The sequence below is a fragment of the Haliotis rufescens genome, unplaced genomic scaffold (genome assembly GCF_023055435.1).
Source record: "Haliotis rufescens isolate VD_foot unplaced genomic scaffold, xgHalRufe1.0.p SCAF_15, whole genome shotgun sequence".
NCBI classification, from domain to species: Eukaryota; Metazoa; Mollusca; class Gastropoda; order Lepetellida; family Haliotidae; genus Haliotis; species Haliotis rufescens.
The window spans coordinates 10,802,781-10,825,438 of NW_025963835.1; the positions used below are offsets into that span (position 1 = coordinate 10,802,781).

General features: G+C 42.4%; 2 protein-coding genes across 2 annotated transcripts; both read left to right on the forward strand.

Annotated features, from left to right (window-relative positions):
• Positions 1-287: 287 nt before the first annotated feature.
• LOC124110415 (putative uncharacterized protein F40H6.5) lies at positions 288-3,615 on the forward strand. Its single transcript, XM_046469771.2, has 3 exons — positions 288-439; positions 1,429-1,473; positions 2,398-3,615. The coding sequence occupies exons 1-3, from the start codon at positions 307-309 to the stop codon at positions 2,904-2,906; spliced, it is 687 nt and encodes a 228-aa protein (XP_046325727.1). The 5' UTR covers positions 288-306; the 3' UTR covers positions 2,907-3,615.
• Positions 3,616-17,101: 13,486 nt separating this feature from the next.
• LOC124110416 lies at positions 17,102-21,576 on the forward strand. The gene is made up of 2 exons (XM_046469772.1): positions 17,102-17,196; positions 19,789-21,576. The coding sequence occupies exon 2, from the start codon at positions 19,798-19,800 to the stop codon at positions 20,599-20,601; it is 804 nt and encodes a 267-aa protein (XP_046325728.1). The 5' UTR covers positions 17,102-17,196; positions 19,789-19,797; the 3' UTR covers positions 20,602-21,576.
• The last annotated feature ends 1,082 nt before the right edge of the window (positions 21,577-22,658 follow it).

Below are 22,658 nucleotides of genomic sequence, written 5' to 3' on the forward strand. Positions count from 1 at the left end.
TGACCGGCCGGGAATGTACTACATGTGTATCTTCTACTACATGCATACCATACAACAGGCGATGTATGCTGCAGGTTACTTACATTACAAACAAACAAACATGTGATATATCGCCGAGTTGATGAAGGGTCAAGTGGTGTTCCCAGGGTGGGCGTGACTTCTGTTGAACAACAATATTTCTCAGAACAATGGTGTTGATTCTCATCTCTAACCTGTAATGTGTTATGCATAACACTAAAATAAAGAGGAACCTGTGACATCTGCGGTCACTTCCCGCTAACAGCAATATTACAAGACCCGCCCAGGATGCACAGTGCAGGTCCGGTTGTGTGTGGCTGTATAAAGAGGCACACCATACATTACCGCCATCGCCAACCTAATACTGACATCAACAGCATGAAGACAGCAGTGTTATTTGGGCTCATCCTCGTGGTTCTAGGTAAGTTTGATCCTCATGTCATTTGTAGTATCCTTGCAGTATTCCCTGATGAGCAAACCGCACACTAGAAAAGACAACTTACACTTTTGGAACATCATTTATATACCAAATAACCACATACTTATTATGAGCATAATGTGTAAGTGTATGTGGATGGCGAATGGCTTATTATATGCATATATGCAAACCCCTATTAAATCGCAGATGACATACACAAATACTATAATTGAACTGATAAGTACTGCCTACATTGAAAGCAGATGTGTATATTGTTTGCTTAAAGAAATTGCATCGGCAAAATAACAATGTGTTTAGGTATTAAACACGGGCTTTAATGTTCTGTTTAGATCCTTGGCTAAAGAAAGGTTTTCCATTTTTTGTGTAAACACGTGTAGGATCGAAACCAATTTATATTCTTAATGTTTCAAGAACTATAGCATGTTTACGGAAAGATGTACATGACAGTGTCACCTCTAAACCTACAAGTTGTAAGTTATATTTGTATTTATCCTATAATCATTCCCTTGGAAAACGACCCGTGAAGATCCTGGTTATCATCCCAATTGCGTAGATCGATGCTCGTATGTCAATCACTACAGAGTCTGGTCCAGACTCGATCATTTACAGACTGACGTCAGCTGCAGTGTTGCCGAGTGTGGACAAACAAACCTTGGAAACCATCAGTGTTAAAGCTATCCTGTTTTAATACTTGCATGAACACTTTTTGCCTTCTACGCCATCGCAGAGCAGCCATATACACGATAAATGTCTGACAAACACAAAATACATTAAGAATAATATTCGGACCTGTTTTGGTTTCAGTCACGTTTGCGCATTCACGTTTCCATGTTAAAAGTGTTTAGATTTCAAGAATGATTGACTTCAAACAAAGTATTAAACAAAGCAATTCTAAACATGTTTAGGCATCCAGGATACTATAAAGAAAAGTGAGTTATGTATGGCTGATTCAGTTCTTTTTTTATTGACAGCTACCCTGACTCCGAGCCAAGCAACATGGGGCCGGCGAAAAATAGGTACGTAGAAGTCCCATATATTTCTATATCTATAATACACATAGATTATGCGAGTTTAGTTTAACAGAACATTCAAACCTCACAAGGCCGGACCCGTGTATCGGCTAACCACATTCAACAGACTGATGCTAGTTGTTACACTTACATGAACACTAAATGACATTACTCAGCGTCCTTGTTTTCCGATATTTGTAATTCGAGAGATATCAATTTGTACTTCATTTACTTGGAAAAGAGTTCATTTGTTACAGATATTGCTATAAAATAATCAAATTGAAACAGGTTTTACACAAAACAGCATTAGAACTGTGTTGTGGACTTCCGGAACGGTGTCAGTTTACAAGATACGTACAATTAGTGTGCTTGTTCAAAACAAAGATAAGTATCGTTAGTTTCGAGGCAAAACAAATATGTTGTGTGAATGTCAACAGCTTTAATAATTGATGACAAGATGGTATGGCTTCCTTATTCTATACAACACTATCTGACATCCATAGTGTCATCAACTTAAGAGCAAATGGGCAGTTTAGGCAAGTTTGATGTAAGCAAGCACCTTGACTGACACCATGTGTATCAGTCAGCCCAATCAGTGCATATTTTGTCTCGGTTTAGGCGTTTAGCGGTTAAGTGCCTTCTGTCAAACTGAGACAATGTCTCTGTGTAATAGATTAATATGAACTAACAGGAAAGGTGGAGTTTGAGAGACATGAATCTAACTTAGGACTGCCAATTTGCCCGTCTAGTGCCAATTTAAGCTCCAGAAAACTGATAATATCTCAAGTTCACGAAGATCACGACTCACAATGTCTTACCTAAACATGCGATTTGGCAACATTGCAGAATCCTCCTTTAACCCCCGAATTATCTTAAAAAATAACTGCGATCTTTTATCACGATATACACGTCGTTATTGGTTCTCTGCAGGGAGACGAACACAACTTCGAAGATGTTATCAACTGTTCAGTCGGAGAACTGCAAGTGAAGGTCAATATCACGTCTCCGGGTTTGTCCAGCCGGGATACCAGGCGGTGTATAACCTACTGCGGGGATCACGGCGACTGGTCCTGAATCACGGAATACCCTCGGTACGACATCACTACGGCTTCCGGGTTGCAACGCCAAACTGGTTATACACGAAGAGACAACGGCAGATATGTTGCCGCTTATGTCCACGACTACCAGGATGCTCGGCAACGCATACTGCCTCATCTACACGTGCGACTGCAGCTCCAACGACCACAGTCACCACAACACCTACAACTACGCCACGGACTACATCCACACGCGCGACTGAACCAACGATAACCACAAAACGAACCACAGCTTCAACTACAACAGCCACGACATCCACTACATCGTCCACTACAACTACAACCACAACTACTACACCTACTACTACCATCTTCACTCTGCCAAGTAGGGCTCCTGCATAGAAATCACACACAACCTCTAAAGTTATCGTCCCTGCCCTACGTTTGTCACATCGTCATCAATATGCGCGTCCAAACAAAGTAATGGCAGGCCACTTCTCTGTTTTTCATTTCACAAAGTCATTACGACGCTTTGCTGTAGTTAGATATAAATGTAAACGGAAATAAGGGCATGTACCACATTACAATTGGCTTCTAACTCAGAATTGTATATTCCAGCGAACAAGGACCGACTATTTGATATTCTGAGGGGTTGGCGTATGGATTTTTGTATTGAGACAAGATATTTTTTAATTGTAATTAAGTCTATGAGCCTAAATAGTAAAAATAATAACGCGCCTGGCAACAATGTAACTTTTGTTGCAGATAATTGCTTTTATATTTTTCCAACATTTTCTGTTACAATTTAATTATTTTTTTTATAAAATCTCCAGGCTCTAATTGTTATAAAGTCTTTCTCTGGAGTGATAGGTGCAATGTTTTTATCAGAAATCGAGCCTCTAAAGTGCTTAATTCACGCTGATTATCAACTATTTGACATTCTAACTAGTCAGCCTATAGTGTAATAGTCGTGAATTAACATGAATTGTTATCAGCAGATTGGGGTTTGTTTCTGCAAAGCAAGAGCTTAGAGATTATTATTAATCATTACTGTTATAATATTGTGCTTGGAATTGGTTTGTGATGTGAATACATTTTGCTTAATTTCTAATTTGTGTTTTTCTTGTTTGTTGGCCTTATTGTCTTTCATATATTTTTGTAACAGTAAAACGACTAAACGGTGTTATGTACCGCCTCACGGCTCAATGTACATAGGCTCACGCACAAGGTAGATCACACCATAGGGCTCCATGTACATAGGTCCACAGACAGGGTACATCACACCTGACGGCTCCATGTACATAGGCTCACACACAGGGTAGATCACACCTGATGGCTCGATGTACATAGGCTCACACACAGGGTAGATCACACCTGACGGCTCGATGTACATAGGCTCACACACAAGGTAGATCACACCTGACGGCTCCATGTACATAGCCTCACACACAGGGTAGATCACACCTGACGGCTCGATGTACATAGCCTCACACACAGGGTAGATCACACCTGACGGCTCCATGTACATAGGCTCACACACAGGGTAGATCACACCTGACGTCTCCATGTACATAGGCTCACACACAGGGTACATCACACCTGACGTCTCCATGTACATAGGCTCACACACAGGGTACGTCACACCTGACGGTTTAAAGTACATCGGCTCACACACAGGGTACGTCACACCTGACGGCTCCATGTAGATGGCTCACACACAGGGTACGTCACACCTGACGGCTCCATGTACATAGGGTCACACACAGGGTACGTCACACCTGACGGCTCCATGTACATTGGCTCACACACAGGGTATATCACACCTGACGGCTCCATGTACATTGGCTCACACACAGGGTATATCACACCTGACGGCTCCATGTACATGGCTCACACAGAGTACGTCACACCTGACGGCTCCATGTACATCGGCTCACACACAGGGTACGTCACACCTGACGGCTCCATGTACATCGGCTCACACACAGGGTACATCACACCTGACGGCTCGATGTACATAGGCTCAGACACAGCACACATCACACCTGACGGCTCCATGTACATAGGCTCACACACAGGGTACATCACACCTGACGGTTCCATGTACAAAGGCTCACACACAGGGTACGTCACACCTTACGGCTCCATGTACATAGGCTCACACACAATGTACATCACACCTGACGGCTCCATGTACATAGGCTCACACACAGGGTAGATCACACCTGACGGCTCCATGTACATAGGCTCACACACAGGGTAGATCACACCTGACGGCTCCATGTACATAGGCTCACACAGAGTACGTCACACCTGACGGTTCCATGTACATGGCTCACACAGAGTACGTCACACCTGACGGCTCCATGTGCATAAGCTCACACACAGGGTAGATCACACCTGACGGCTCGATGTACATAGGCTCACACACAGGGTAGATCACACCTGACGGCTCCATGTACATAGGCTCACACACAGGGTAGATCACACCTGACGGCTCCATGTACATAGCCTCACACACAGGGTAGATCACACCTGACGGCTCCATGTGCATAAGCTCACACACAGGGTAGATCACACCTGACGGCTCCATGTACATAGGCTCACACACAGGGAAGATCACACCTGACGGCTCGATGTACATAGGCTCACACACAGGGTAGATCACACCTGACGGCTCCATGTACATAGGCTCACACACAGGGTACATCACACCTGACGGCTCGATGTCCATGGCTCACACACAGGGTAGATCATACCTGACGGCTCGATGTACATAGGCTCACACACAGGGTACATCACACCTGACGGCTCGACGTCCATGGCTCACACACAGGGTACATCACACCTGACGGCTCGATGTCCATGGCTCACACACAGGGTACATCACACCTGACGGCTCGATGTCCATGGCTCACACACAGGGTACATCACACCTGACGGCTCGATGTCCATGGCTAACACACAGGGTACATCACACCTGACGGCTCCATGTACATAGGCTCACACACAGGGTAGATCACACCTGACGGCTCCATGTACATAGGCTCACACACAGGGTACATCACACCTGACGTCTCCATGTACATAGGCTCACACACAGGGTACGTCACACCTGACGGTTTAAAGTACATCGGCTCACACACAGGGTATATCACACCTGACGGCTCCATGTAGATGGCTCACACACAGGGTACGTCACACCTGACGGCTCCATGTACATAGGCTCACACACAGGGTACATCACACCTGACGGCTCCATGTACATAGGCTCACACACAGAGTACGTCACACCTGACGGCTCGATATACATTGGCTCACACACAGGGTATATCACACCTGACGGCTCCATGTACATGGCTCACACAGAGTACGTCACACCTGACGGCTCCATGTACATCGGCTCACACACAGGGTACGTCACACCTGACGGCTCCATGTACATCGGCTCACACACAGGGTACATCACACCTGACGGCTCCATGTACATAGGCTCACACACAGGGTACATCACACCTGACGGCTCCATGTACATAGGCTCACACACAGGGTACGTCACATCTGACGGCTCCATGTACATTGGCTCACACACAGGGTACGTCACACCTGACGGCTCCATGTACATCGGCTCACTAACAGGGTACATCACACCTGACGGCTCGATGTACATCGGCTCACACACAGGGTACGTCACACCTGACGGCTCCATGTACATCGGCTCACACACAGGGTACGTCACACCTGACGGCTCCATGTACATCGGCTCACACACAGGGTAGATCACACCTGACGGCTCCATGTACATAGGCTCACACACAGGGTACGTCACACCTGACGGCTCCATATACATGGGCTCACACACAGGGTACATCACACCTGACGGCTCCATGTACATAGGGTCACACACAGGGTATATCACACCTGACGGCTCCATGTACATAGGCTCAGACACAGGGTACATCACACCTGACGGCTCCATGTACATAGGGTCACACACAGGGTATATCACACCTGACGGCTCCATGTACATAGGCTCACACACAGGGTACGTCACACCTGACGGCTCCATGTACATCGGCTCACACACAGGGTACGTCACACAAGACGGCTCCATGTACATAGGCTCACACACAGGGTATATCACACCTGACGGCTCCATGTACATAGGCTCAGACACAGGGTACATCACACCTGACGGCTCCATGTACAAAGGCTCACACACAGGGTACTTCACACCTGACGGCTCCATGTACAAAGGCTCACACACAGGGTACATCACACCTGACGGCTCCATGTACATCGGCTCACACACAGGGTACGTCACACCTGACGGCTCCATGTACATCGGCTCACACACAGGGTACATCACACCTGACGGCTCCATGTACATCGGCTCACACACAGGGCACATCACACCTGACGGCTCCATGTACATAGGCTCACACACAGGGTACGTCACACCTGACGGCTCCATATACATAGGGTCACACACAGGGTACATCACACCTGACGGCTCCATGTACATAGGCTCACACACAGGGTACATCACACCTGACGGCTCCATGTACATAGGCTCACACACAGGGTACATCACACCTGACGGCTCCATGTACATAGGCTCAGACACAGCACACATCACACCTGACGGCTCCATGTACAAAGGCTCACACACAGTGTACGTCACACCTGACGGCTCCATGTACATTGGCTCACACAGAGTACGTCACACCTGACGGCTCCATGTACATAAGCTCACACACAGGGTACATCACACCTGACGGTTCCATGTACATCGGCTCACACATAGGGTACATCACACCTGACGGTTCCATGTACATCGGCTCACACATAGGGTACATCACACCTGACGGTTCCATGTACATCGGCTCACACACAGGGTACATCACACCTGACGGTTCCATGTACATCGGCTCACACATAGGGTACATCACACCTGACGGCTCAATGTACATGGCTCACACACAGGGTACACCACACCTAACGGCTCGATGTACAAAGGCTCACACACAGGGTACACCACACCTGACGGCTCCATGTACATAGGCTCACACACAGAGTACGTCACACCTGACGGCTCCATGTACATAGGCTCACACACAGTGTACATCACACCTGACGGCTCCATGTACATAGGCTCAGACACAGGGTACATCACACCTGACGGCTCCATGTACATAGGCTCACACACAGGGTACATCACACCTGACGGCTCCATGTACATAGGCTCACACACAGGGTACATCACACCTGACGGCTCCATGTACATCGGCTCACACACAGGGTACATCACACCTGACGGCTCCATGTACATAGGCTCACACACAGGGTACATCACACCTGACGGCTCCATGTACATCGGCTCACACACAGGGTACATCACACCTGACGTCCCCATGTACATAGGCTCACACACAGGGTACATCACACCTGACGGCTCCATGTACATAAGCTCACACACAGGGTACATCACACCTGACGGCTCCATGTACATAGGCTCACACACAGGGTACATCACACCTGACGGCTCCATGTACATCGGCTCACACACAGGGTACATCACACCTGACGTCCCCATGTACATAGGCTCACACACAGGGTACATCACACCTGACGGCTCCATGTACATCGGCTCACACACAGGGTACATCACACCTGACGGCTCCATGTACATAGGCTCACACACAGGGTACATCACACCTGACGTCCACATGTACATAGGCTCACACACAGGGTACATCACACCTGACGGCTCCATGTACATGGCTCACACAGAGTACGTCACACCTGACGGCTCCATGTGCATGGCTCACACAGGGTACATCACACCTGACGTCCCCATGTACATAGGCTCACACACAGGGTACATCACACCTGACGGCTCCATGTACAAAGGCTCACACACAGGGTACATCACACCTGACGGCTCCATGTACATCGGCTCACACACAGGGTACGTCACACCTGACGGCTCCATGTACATAGGCTCACACACAGGGTACGTCACACCTGACGGCTCCATGTACATTGGCTCACACACAGGGTACATCACACCTGACGGCTCCATGTAGATGGCTCACACACAGGGTACGTCACACCTGACGGTGATTCCCTTGTCCAGCAGCCACACTTATGGCAACGTCGACGTCATATTCATCAACCTAAACGAATAATACACATAATACACGTTTAGACATTTAACATATTAAATGTGGTTTTGTTTCATTTAAAATCATTGCGTTCTTCCTAGCATGATATGTTTCGGTTAATAAGTTGACAGACACGTTGTATCCTTATGTCCAGACAAGAAACCCCGCCGCGGAAGGCGCAGCAATATCGTTGTGCAGAGTTGCGTCCCTTAGGTGTATCAGAAGGCACTCTCATTGTGAGTTCGAATCCAAGATACGCCCTAATTAACTTTCTTTAGCTCGTGCTCGTAGATTTCACCGAATTTTCAGTATACGTTTTAGACCTGTATCATTTCGGCCTTTCCTCCAACATCAAGCTGACACGCCGTAATGTAACTGAAATACAGTTCACAGCGGCGTTAAACCCCAGCACTGAAGAGACACCATGCTATAGTACGAAGCATTAAGTTTATGAAAAATCAGCATTGATTTTGACTCCATAAACTGTCATAAAGTATTCATAAAGTATCAGGGGTCATTTCAACTTGCAAAATGATTGACATAGTCCTTCATAGAGCGAGGATTGGGCTGTTTTCCCACCCGATTGACTGATATTACATGGTTTAGAACGGTACAATGAATGGTTAAGCATGCATATTACACTAATACGCGATATTTCATAAGAATATAAAACATAAAACCAATATTTATGAGTCTACATATTGATATAAGACTTTATCACTGTATCCAATTCCAAAATTTTAGATATAAACTTAGGACAGTTCAGTTTGCAATTCTTCAACCTTTAATTCATCACAGGATGTGTAGCTAGACGACGGGAATCTATAGTCTTCACTGTGTTTTCTTTGATGAGAATGTTTCTCACCGACCTTAGTGTGTAGGGGTGTGATATCGTGGGCAGGTAAGTGTTTTGACTACTCCTCTTTCATTAATTAACGTGTTGGGCATCCCTAATGAACCTTTACTAATTCATGTTAAACCAACACAGGATGTTTTCTGGAAGTGGACAATCGCGAATGGCATAGGGCTGACACGACACGTGTTAATAACTTCTTAAGTTACTAAACAATCTTTGTACCTAACGACTAGCATATAAACATCGTCTCTGATTTGACCGTGTCTAATGTTGGTCTAATCATCTACGTTAGAGAGGATATAAACTACGAGGAAGTTAAAGTAAACACTCCTAATCTAGAAGCTAATGGAATCCAAGTCACCATCAATAACCAAAAAATAAAAATCATTAACATCTATCACTCAACACTAAAACCAATTAAAGATACAGACCTAGATATCCTTTACCAATTAGGAAATAAATCAACCATCTTCCTAGGAGACTTCAATGCCCATCATCCTACTTGGGGCATTGCAGATAAACTAGACAACCATGGACAACTCATATCAGAGTGGATCGAAAAAAATGACCTAATACTATTAAACAATAACCAACCAACTAGATACGACAAAATCCACCACACCATGTCGGCTATCGACTTAACAATATGTACGCCAGACTTAGCACAAAGTCTGATGTGGGACGTCCACCCAGTACCTCTAGGCAGCGACCACTTTCCCATAAATATAACCCTAGGAAATATAAAAATACCAAATCAAACCCCTAAACAGGAACCTAAATTTCAGTACAAAAACGCCAACTGGGACCAATTCCAAGAATTATGCAACCAAGCTAATCTAAACGATTTAGAAACAACAGACCCCGAAACATTCTGTCAAAACCTAACTAACTTCATAATCAACGCAGCCAAATCCGCAATCCCCTTCAAATCATCCAACCCAGGAAAACCCACTGTCCCTTGGTGGAATGAGGAAATAGAGCTAACTAGACTAAAACGCAAATCAGCTTTCAACAGAGCTAAACGAGACCCCTCTCATCTCAAAACAGCTCATGAACTAAACCACCAAGTCCAAAACCTAGTTAAAACTGCTAAAACCAAAAACTGGAAAAAATTCTGTGAGGAGCTAAACCACCACACCGACGCTAGGAAGGTGTGGCGCAAAATTCACGCCATCCGAGGCATCAAACGGCACAAAAAAAGCCCCAATATAAACAACTCAACTAACCCCACCCAAAAGGCCAACAACCTAGCCAAACACTTCTCTAAAGTTAGTAGCAACAGTAACTTCAGTAAGAAATTCCAAGATAAACTAAATAAAGAAATAAAATTCTCCAAAGAAATCAGACAAGACAACCTAGAAATAAATCAACCTTACACCATAGAAGAACTAAATCACGTACTAAACAATAGAAAAAAAGGAACAGCCCCTGGCCTAGACCTCACCTCTTACCAAATAATCAAACACTTACCTACCAAACTACTCCAAACTTTACTTAAACTATACAACCTAGTTTACCTAAACGGACAGGTTCCATCCTCATGGAAGGAAGCTCTAGTAATCCCAATACCTAAACCAAATAAACCCGCAGATCAGGCAAACTCCTATAGGCCCATATCCCTAACCTCAAATCTCTGCAAAATAATGGAACTTATGACTAAAAATAGGCTACTGCACTACCTAGACAAAAACAACATCATAAACCCCGACCAAAGCGGCTTCACTCCTGGCCGATCAACTCTCGATAACCTTGCCCGACTAGAACAGGATATAAAAACAGGACAGCTAAACAAGCAATACACCATACTAGGCATATTCCTCGACTTCTCTAAAGCTTTCGATATGGTATGGCACCAAGGGCTAATACAAAAACTAAAAAAAATAGGACTAAAAGGCCAAATAATAAACTTCATCCAAGATTTCCTAAACAATCGCAAAATTACCGTGGGTATAGACCATACGCTATCGGACCAGTGTCCCCTAGAAAATGGCACTCCCCAGGGCAGCATTCTCAGCCCAACCCTCTTCAATATAATGATAAATGATCTATTCGAGGGCTTATCCCCTAAACTAAACACTTCAAAATTCGCGGATGATGGAGCCCTATGGATCCGCACTAAAAGCATTAAAATGGCAGAAAACTTAATCCAAAAATCTCTAAATAAAATACAACAATGGGCAGACAAATGGGGCTTCTCCCTTAACTCAGATAAAACAACAGGAGTAGTATTCAAACATAAAAACATGAAACCTGCCTACCCAATCCTCCAGCTAAACAACCAAACAATCAAATTCCAAAAACAAACCAAATTCTTAGGACTTATTTTCGATCAACACCTCACCTGGGAGGCTCACGTCCAAAACCTAAAAACTAGATGCAGCAAAGACCTTAACACATTAAGATGTCTCACCGGCTCCAACTGGGGAGCCTCCAAAGATACCCTCCTCTCACTATATACAACACTAATTAGATCAAAACTAGACTACGGCTGCGCCATATACAATACCCTAAACAACTCTCTAACTAAAAAACTTGACTCAATACAATACCAAGCCCTTAAACTAATTACACGCACCCAACATGGCACCTCTTATACCTCACTTCAGGCCCTTACAGGAGAAATGCCACTAAATCTACGCAGGGAACATCTAAGCCTTAATTTCTGGGCCGCGTCCCAAACAAACCCTCTCATCCAAAACCTAATTAACCAAAACATTAGCCCAAGAAACCAAGCTCTAGCTCGCAAACACCCCTTACTCACCCCAATATCCCAAAGAATAACTAACTACCTCAATGAACACCAAACTCAAAATCTTAAACAAAACTGCAAAAAATCAAATATCTTCACCCCTAAACTCAAAATACCCCAAATAGACACAACGCTAACTAACCAAATAAATAAACAAACCGACCCAAACATAGCTAAAACCACCACACTTTCATACACGAAAATTGGCCAAATTGGTGTCACATATACATTGACGGATCTTCAGACCCGATCTCCAACCACACAGGTTTCGGAGTCCATACCACACAACCAGTTATATCCACACAATCTTACCGACTCCCTAACAACCAATCTATATTCACGGCCGAACTTATGGGCATGGCCTCAGCCCTGCATAACCAACAATCAAAAAACAAAACAAAAATCCTAATTCTCACTGACTCGCTTAGTGGGCTACAAGCCCTCCAAAACAAAAATACCAAAAAACGACCTAAATTAATAAACCAAATACTTAAAAGCTCCAACGACCTAACAAAAGCAGGCAAACAAATAACCTTCTTGTGGATCCCCGCCCACGTAGGAATTTACGGCAACGAAAGCGCCGATAAAGCAGCTAAATTATCCCTCAAAATACCAGAAATAAGCCTAAACCTACCCATCTCAAAATCAGAAATTAAAAGTGTAAACAAACAAAAAATAACCAAAAAATGGCATAATCAATATCAAAACTCAAATAGCCAAATCCAAAAAGTGCTCAGAAAACCACTAGCCAAACCTAAAATCCTACACCCCTCTAAAAAAATTGACAGATTAATTACAAAACTCCAAACAGGACACACGAACCTAAATAACCACCTAAAACAACTTAAAAGACACACCACAGGCAACTGCCCCCACTGCAAACAACCCGAAACCACAGAACACGCACTCATCCACTGCACCCACTACCAAACACACAGAACCACACTACAAACCAACCTCAATCTAAATAATGTTCCTACTCTAGATGAAATACTAAACCCTCAAAATAAACTAGAAAACTTCAAGGCCCTAGGCGTATTCCTAATCAAAACAGGCCTAATCAAGCGCATCTAAAAACTAATTAATCTACCAATCCAAAATCCAATAAACATACATACACCCACCTCACCCGGCTCCCTTAGTTCCCTCCTCCACCCACCTCGGCATTGATTCCAAATTTTAAAATTTCAAAAAATCGATATAAGCAACCCCTAAAAGCCCCCTCTTGTGTTGCACACACCACTTTCACCCTTCTCGGAATACACTAAATGGTCTGGCCAGGCCCGTGTGCGAAATACGCTGCAGTCGGAAAGCGCACGTTAAATCTTCTATATCAGTCAGTCAGTCAGACATCGGGCGGATCAGACATTCCAACCCACGATCTGTGCACCCTGGCATAGCTAAAGGACGCAAATCTGCACAGGGAAATTCGGTCCTTTGACAACTGCGTCATTCCTGCCCCTCTAAATGTGAGAGTGTTGTATTGTTGTCGTAAACACATATCTTACAATATCTAATTGTGTCTACGTGTGGATATAGTAGTTTTATCCAGTTAACTATATGCATACAAAAGTAGAGAAGGTATGTCATGTGAGACTGTAGGTTATGATCAGATACGGTTTTTACTACATGTATAAGAAATTGAACCCGCATTATACGTAAAGGTTGTATTTGGTCTCCAAGTATAAGCTTGACAAGTTCAGATTGCTGCAGTGTATCAATTGTTCCCCACCATATAATGTAATATGCAGAGGGAGGTAGTGTAAGCAATGGGAGGAGAGAATTGGTGTAAAGTACAAATCGGTTGTTATTCAATGTTGTTATTAATCTTTGGAAAGCAAAATAAAATCACAAGTGTCTTTAAATGGATAGCACAAGGACAACCAATACCACAGCTGAAAGATACACATATCTAGGTACACAACTTCATAAAAATGAAAAGTTCAAAAGTTGTATCCTGTTACTCACAAGGAAAGCCACGGGTACTTACCACTGATTAATACATTAGGTTTTACATGATGATATCCCGGTAAAGTTAGCAATAATATTGTTAAAACCCTTATAGAACCAATAATACAATACAGTTGTGAAGTTTGGGGTGTAGATTTTGCAATGTTCAAAATATTGATACACTTCTTCCAGAAAGACTGCAGCTTCAGTTTTGTAAATCGTACAAGGCCCGTCAAGCAGAACTTGCAGAATAATTAAAAAAAATATCAATCTTTCTGCTAAAAAATGTTGGCTGGGTTAAATAAAACAAACTTTTAAAATAGTAAACACAAATGAATGTGATGAATCCACTGTATATAAACTTCAGTCAAAATGTCAAAATATGTTCAAGAATTCATGAAGGGATTCCCATATATACAACAGCAAGTTCAGAACATACAGGTTGGTCTAGTCACATATAAATATTGAGAATTATCTTACATATTGTACAAACAAAGCTCAAATGTCACATTTCTCAAAACTTCTTTTAAGTAATCACAAACTAAAAATTGTAAGCCGATTATATCGGATCATTGCATACTTTGGAAGTCATCGTATCATTGCATACCTTGGAAGTCATCTCAAACAATTTTGACACTTGCTAAGAATATTACGTCAGGGGACTTTAATCTCACTAACTCACCCATTTGAGGAGTCACAATAATTTGGGGGTTTTGAATTTAGAGCGTATGGTAATGGGACGTTTAAGGCTAAACAAATAAATGAGGGCGTTGAAAGTAGGGCACACTTGTCCCATGATATACAACAGGGTCGATTACACGCACCCTGAACGTACGTAGCTATATTTAGACAGTTGGGTTTCCCCAGCAATCCTCAGGAATCGACATTTCTCCACCAAGGGTGCGGCGAACAGTACAGCTGTCAGAAAGCAGGTATGTCTACGTATAACTTACATTTATTGACAAGAAATACATCGATAGTATGGTCTTTATTCCGCAAATGTTACTTGTTTGACATGTCATTAATTATTAGAAGGAAAGGATTTCAGTGTTCGCTGTATCACATTAGCCTACATGTATCTGGGGCGAGTGTGTTGTGTTGTGGTGGGTGGTGGATAGAGAAATAGTGGGTGTTACTTAGAAGGAACATGGTCTGTTATAGCCGTGAGGTATTGACGATGCATCCATGTTTCTCCGTCCTTATAGAGGAAGCAAATTACTTACAATTTCAACCTGCCTGAGATGGATATCTTGAAGAAAGTCATGACTAATTGTAATTTAGGGAGTTTATTATTGTTATGTGCTGTTTAAATGTCTGTCGTTGCTGTTTGTTGTTATTTGGTAAACGCCATGTTCCCCCACATTTGACAGTTATGAATTCTCCATTTAAAAACATAAATTTGCGTTTTCAAAATGTCTCAGTATTCATACAGAAATAGAGACAGTAAGTCATATGCGACTGTAGGTTATGATTAGGTACCTGTCTTCAGTATGCCACACCTCGGCTATAATTGTTACACGCATTATTGCCAATACACTCAGAAGGAATTGAACCCGGGTTTTCGACGTGAACACTTGCAACACTAGGCTACCTCTAGTTGTAACTCAACAATAAGCATTAAATTGAGGAGAGTACCAGCCCAATGTAGTGATATTGGTGGAATAGATCTGATGGGAATTTTTTAGTTTCAGTTACTGGTGTAGCGATCATTCTTTCCATTGCAACAGGAATTCTTGTTTTTTCTCCTTTCAAATTTGCTTCTGTGACTGGTGTTTGTGTAGGCGTTGCTGTTTCCCGCTGCTCCAGTATCGCAGAGAAATGTATGGGAAAGGCCATATTGAAAAAGATGGGCAAGTTCAGGCAGAAATCAGTCTGACATTATTCATAGCGATAACATCAACAATGAGGACATCCATCACTTATAGTAGAATGAGCGTTGGATTCTCCCGCCGAGCGCTGAAAAGATGTTCTAATCGTTCAACAAAGATGACATTATTTCATATATGTACCTTTGAAACATGCCCGCACGTGCGAGTGTAACCATAGTTACTAAGTGCCATAGTGCAACAAACATTGTATTAAAACAAGAGGACAAGAGAATTGAGTAAGGGCAAAATCAAAGGGAACTTCGTTGCTCAGCGATGGTCTAGGCCTCGGTGGCATGTAGTACTCCGAATGTAACGAAAAGGGAAATGATGTTATCCTTCCTCCTTTTGCTAAGCAGATTTTCAAATATTAACGAGCAACGTCTGGGATTATTGTTAAACAAATACACAATAAAGGCCAAAGATTGAGATCATCGTATGTATATATAGCATCGCGTTTTCTCGCGGTGATGTCTAGACATATGTCTGGTCACATGTGAGTCAGGGAATACCGCCTTTGTAAACAAACTACATGTACGCGGCTTGTCATTTAAAGGACTCGTCTTGCTATTCCATTTGTCTGCAAACCACTTTTGTCGTCTAAACTGAATAATCTTTTCTTTATCTGGATCTGGAGGATGGACCTGACACCCTATGTCAAAGATCTTTTCAAAATACACACTCAGCGTTTCCTTCACGGTTTCCATTCAACGGAATAAATGAGCTGGTGTTAAACGATTTCGTTTTCAATCTACCAACACTATTGTATTGCGATTATTATGTTAGGTTATTGAGTCATAACTGATTCATCTACTTTAAGTTTGCCATAACAGTGAAACAGTGCAAAACAGTGACCTTGAGAAATGCATTCGCGCGTTACGTGTAAGGTTGAGCTAAGAAACGGGGAGGTAGTCTGATTCTTCCACTGTCCCGTCTATATATAGCCATATATATATGGGTTTTTCCACTCTATTATTATATATTATTGGGTTTTACCCTGTATTATTAGATCTTACATCATTTTGAATTCCTTGCACCACCCAAGGAAATATACCCATACAGCCAGGCCAGTCACACTCAAGCAGTCAATATCATATTCGCTGAGGTAAGAGATGTACACGGTTCTTCTCATTATACATGTTAGTGTTATATAAACAATGATATACAATATCTTGATAGAGATTAAGATATTTCGAAAACATACATATTACAAATACTAAGTCATCTTCTCGAGGCAAGAGTGTCCACTAGCCTACATCAAAGTCTTAATCAAGACTAACAACTGCCATTCGTTTTGTTTTTATTGAGTTGTGAGTTACTTGTGACTGACTAGCGGTTATGCTGCATTCAACATTTAATCTTGTATTTCTTACGGATTATATTCATATTGCAAAACACAAGGCGAGTGATATTTTTTCACCATTTGAACAAAGGATAAACTCACCTGTCGAATTTACATGGCCACAGAAGATAAGATAAGATAATATAATAAAGAAACACTAATATGATTAAAACACATGCCTCATAGTTAACAAATGAACTGAACATGTTTTTCTCCATCCTGTAATCCCTTAAAACGATTGCCTTCGTTTCTCTGTCAGGATGACAACCCGAATGTTTTTTGTTATCTGATCTACCAGATCGTCTTCTATGGTAGTAGCCACCTGTCAATCTCATGAAGTCAGATCTCGCTACCGCTAAACAAAGATCTGAGGACATCCCATTACGGGTCACGTCACAACGACCTTTCGCCAACTTTTGCGACATATGAAATGACTGACAAGAAATCGACATTAGCCAGTCGGAAGGCTGCTTTCTCGAGCTATACGGTACTATATTATTTAACTGGCGACTTTCAGTGCACATTAAAGAATTTTGACAAAATTCTCGGTTAAAAATTTGAAAACTGAACAACAAACAGTACGGAATGTCTGATAGCTGAGATTGTATGGCAGTACATCCCAAGGGGGCGGTCGGGTAGCCTAGTGGTTAAAGCGTTCGCTCGCCACGCTGAAGACCCGGGTTCGATTCCCGACATGTGCACAACGTGTGAAGCTCATTTCTGGTGTCCCCCGCCTTGATATTGCTGGAATATTGCTAAAAGCGGAGTAAAACCATATTCACTCACTCACTCAGTACATCCCATGGGTTCTGCGAAGTCTTTTCGGTTCAATCGTTTATCCCACAAAAGAGATATAGACGAAGATTTTAACGGAATCGGCCATACAGACCGCATCTGTCGTTCGGGATAGCCCCTGTTAACCTTTTCGAGATTGCATGATGAGAAAAAAATTCCGACTTTCGCTTTCCTGATCATGGTAAACGACGCTCTGACTGGTCAGATGAAAAGTCGTTCTGGCGTGACCCGTAATGGGATGTCCTCAGATCTTCGTTTAGCGGTTTGGAGAACTGAGATCTGATTTTAATGAGATTGGGAAGCTATTCGAGAAACTATGATTATTATGTTAGATCATATTTTTTTCGGACCCGATGTCAAAACGTACTCTGCCATCTGATTCATAGAGATTTTTATAAGAACATCTGTGTCATACTGTTTTTTACGAAACGAGTGTCAGAATTCTTATATTTCCCCAGGAAGAGCATCTAAAATAATTGCACATATCAGCAACGCTGTCCTAGAAAAACACAATTTCACTGGAGCACATACGAGTTTTATGAACTCGGTTATTTCTAACCCTATGGGTAATATATCCCCTTTATTCACGCTTGCAAAACACTGATGTTGCGAAATTCATTCAAGCGCTGCATTTAAGGTTGAGGTAGGTCACGGGAAGGTAGTTGCCATAGCAACGATCGGATGCTTGTTTTCTGTATATTTTGCTTCATCAGTCGTTAACTAGTGACCAGTCATTTAATTACGTCATTGCATTTGGTCAAATGACCGTTCATTAACCTTATTAAGAGAGAGAGAGAGAATGTTTTTATCCAGGTCTCACCGGTTGAACAAAACATATAATTTTACTTGTATATACCACAAGGATGACAAAAGCCGGTCGATTTGTCTCAAAGTAGGGGTGGCCCAGTCGTCTAAGGCGATTCGCTGTGCAGAGTTGCGTTCCTTGGGCACGCCACAAACCTATGTTTGTGGGTTCGAATCCCGGTTCGCCCCGACTACGTTTCTAGGTTTGTCAGCACCATACCCGTGCCCCAGGGGTTTCACCGAAGTGGTGAACGTCCGAGACCTCCATCACTTCGGTCTTTCCTCTCACATTAAGCTGACACGCCGCGATGTAACTGGAATACTGATAAAAGCGGCGTTAAACCCAACTCAGTCACTCACTCACTCACTGTCTCAAAATAATTGCAACACACGCCTCCACACATTATCTTTTTATATGGGGCCGCCCGGTAAACTAGAATTTCTTCAAGCAAACGCATGTGTGTCAATACTGCAGCCAGGCTAACATATGGCAATCAAATCAACCTAATTGCATTACTAGGTGACACGTACCACAGTTCATTATTAATCCTGGCTTATGATATAAATTGTGCAGCAGCACCAAAATAACATAATTCAACCATGATTTTTGCAGTTAATCATATACTGAAAATTAAATTGACTTCATTCCCATAAGACCGACTTTAATGTCTTTTCGTTGCTGATAATAGTTGATAACTTCTTACCTGACTCAAGCACTTCATATGAAAAGTCAACATAATGAACTTTCTGATGCAGGTATTCAAAATGGAACACAGTGGCCCATCTGCAGAGATAAGAGATTATCTTGTGAGAAGATGGCATGACGATGGGCAGAAGGTTGTCAAATTGATTGAAGAATATATTGAAGCACTGAAACAGATGTCAAAGAACAATGCTAATAAACGACAAATGGCTAGTGGTTTAGGCATATTTGGAAGCGGGCTTACGTTGTTGGGCCTAGCATTGGCGCCCTTCACAGCAGGGGCATCTGCTGCTGCAGTCGCTGTTGTTGGATCCGGAGTTGCTACGGTTGGGGGGATTGCATACACAGGAGTTAATATTTTCGAAAAGAAAAACGAAAATAGTCGAGCTAAAGAGATTCGATCAAGGGTGATGAATTTCAGTGATGAGACTATATCCCTTATTCGCAGAATGCGTACAAACAAGACGCCAGACGATGACGGATTGTGCGGTTTACTGTCGAGCAGAAAGACAAATTACATTGGGGAGTTTATTCCATTTGCCGAACCCACAGTTGCATCATGTGCAACCGGTGCCTTTAGCAAAACATTTAAAAAGAATCCACCAACAAGCTACTTTGCAAGAGATGAGAAAGCCATAGAGGAAGTGTTTGGGTACAAAATGTCATCGACCCATTTTAATGGGATGATTGGAGTCGTTGGTGCACTTGCATCAGTTCACAGCATCTTCAAGCATTACGAACAGATAATTGATGATCAGAGAATCATAGATGAGGGAACCAACAGTGCATTTGTAACCCAGCTGTCCAAACAGAAAGAAAACATTCAGTGCCAACTGAATCGCGGACTGATGCGGATCGAACAATAATAATCAACCGCCAAACCCGAGAGATGGGAATTGATGTAGTTTAGCGTCGGAGTTACAAATATTCCAGCCAGGGCGTCGTTGCATTGCGCAAGGGCTGTTACGATCTTGAAGAAACATACTTTTTAATTTGCTGAACATTATCTGGAACTTGAATATAAACACAGCAGAATCTCCTGACAGGAACGGACCTGTAAACCTGACCTGTGCAAGACTGCAAGTTTAGAGCGGTTTTGTCGCGATCAATGAGATTATTGCAGTTGTTGCGTTGCTTTAAGTCACGATATGAACACGCAAGAATCGATTATGTTTACAAATACATTAAAAGTATTCTTTCAAACCTTAAAGATATATGAAGACATCTAAATACATCTTTAATTTGCACGAAAGGATACATGTATATATCCACTTTAGTAACAACTAAACTACTCTTATATACATATAAGTATCTAGCTTTCATCTGCTTTACTTTCTGATCCACAAACCTCTTCCTTTCCAAATCTAATGAACATGTAAATAGTTCTTCCACACATGTTCTATATGTATAGCTAAAACGTGTAAACTTTCCACCTTGCAAAATAAAAAAAGCAGCGCCTTTGTATATGTCAGTTCCCTTCTCCCTTGCATATATTCAAGGCTCTTTCAACCTCTTCTTTTCCATTGCAATACGCTACTGCACACCATATATTGGCAATAGAAGCTGATAATAAGATCCATAAATGAGTGAGATACTGTTATAACTTAACCCCATAATATGTCATGTGTAACTAGTTCTCCAGTGCTGGGCTGCCTTTATTGGTCCATTGATCTAGCAAGATATAACATTTATTCTAAGTTTTCCTATAAATATAGATCTGACCTTTGAGTCCTATTTTTTAAGTTTTTGTATTAGCCCGTCGTGCCATACCATGTCGAAAGCTTTAGAGAAGTCTAAGAAGATGCCTGTGGTATATTGTTTATTTAGTTGTCCTGTCTTAATATCTTGCACTAGTCGGGCGAGGTTATCTACGGTTGAGCGGCCAGGAGTGAAACCGCTTTGATCTGGGTTTATGATGTTATTTTGGGTTAGGTAAAGTTGTAATCTATTTTTAGCCATTGATTCCATTACTTTACATAAGTTTGAAGTTAGGGATATTGGTCTATATGAGTTAGCTTGATTAGCTGGTTTATTAGGTTTAGGGATTGGTATGACTAGGGCCTGTTTCCAGGGAGTAGGAACCTGTCCGTTTAGGTAGATGAGATTGTATAGTTTGAGTAGTGCCTGGAGTAGTTTTAGGGGGAGTTTTTTTAATTATTTGGTAAGAAGTTAGGTCTAATCCTGGGGCTGTGCCCTTTTTCCTGTTTTGGATTACGTAGAGCAGCTCCTCCATTGTGTAGGGTTGGTTTATTTCTAGATTGTTATTGTTTAGTTCTTTTGTGGGTTTGTTTTCTGTTTTAAGTTTATCTTGGAATTTTTACTGCTAACGGCCGAAAAGTGGTTGGCGTGATTATTTGCTTTTATGGCGGGGTTGGTTGAATTGTTAATGTTAGTTTTTTTATGTCGTTTTAAGCCTCTAATGGCGTGGATTTTGCGCCAGACGGTTCTGGCATCTGTACGGTTATTTATACCTTCGCAGAATTTTTTCCAGTCTCTACTTTTGGCTATTTGGACTAGTTTTTGAACCTGGTGGTTTAGTTCGTGTGCTATGTTTAGATGTTTGTAGTCGCGTTTTGCTTTATTGAAGGCTGATTTACGTTTTCGTCTAGTCTGTTCTATTTCCTCATTCCACCATGGTACCGTCGGTTTGCCCGTCTTAGATGTTTTGAAGGGGATGAAGGTTTTGGCTGCGTTTATTATATAGTCTGTTAGATTTTTACAATAGGTTTCTGGATCATTATTTTCTATTTCTTTTAAGTTAGCTTCGTTGCAGATTGGTCCCAGTTAGCTTTATTGTAATGGAATTTTTGTTCTTGGTTTTCTGTTTGGATTGGTACGTTTGTATTTCCTATGGTTATGTTTATGGGGAAGTGGTCACTACCTAGCGGGACGTCGTGCACTTCCCATTGATAGATCATTGGAG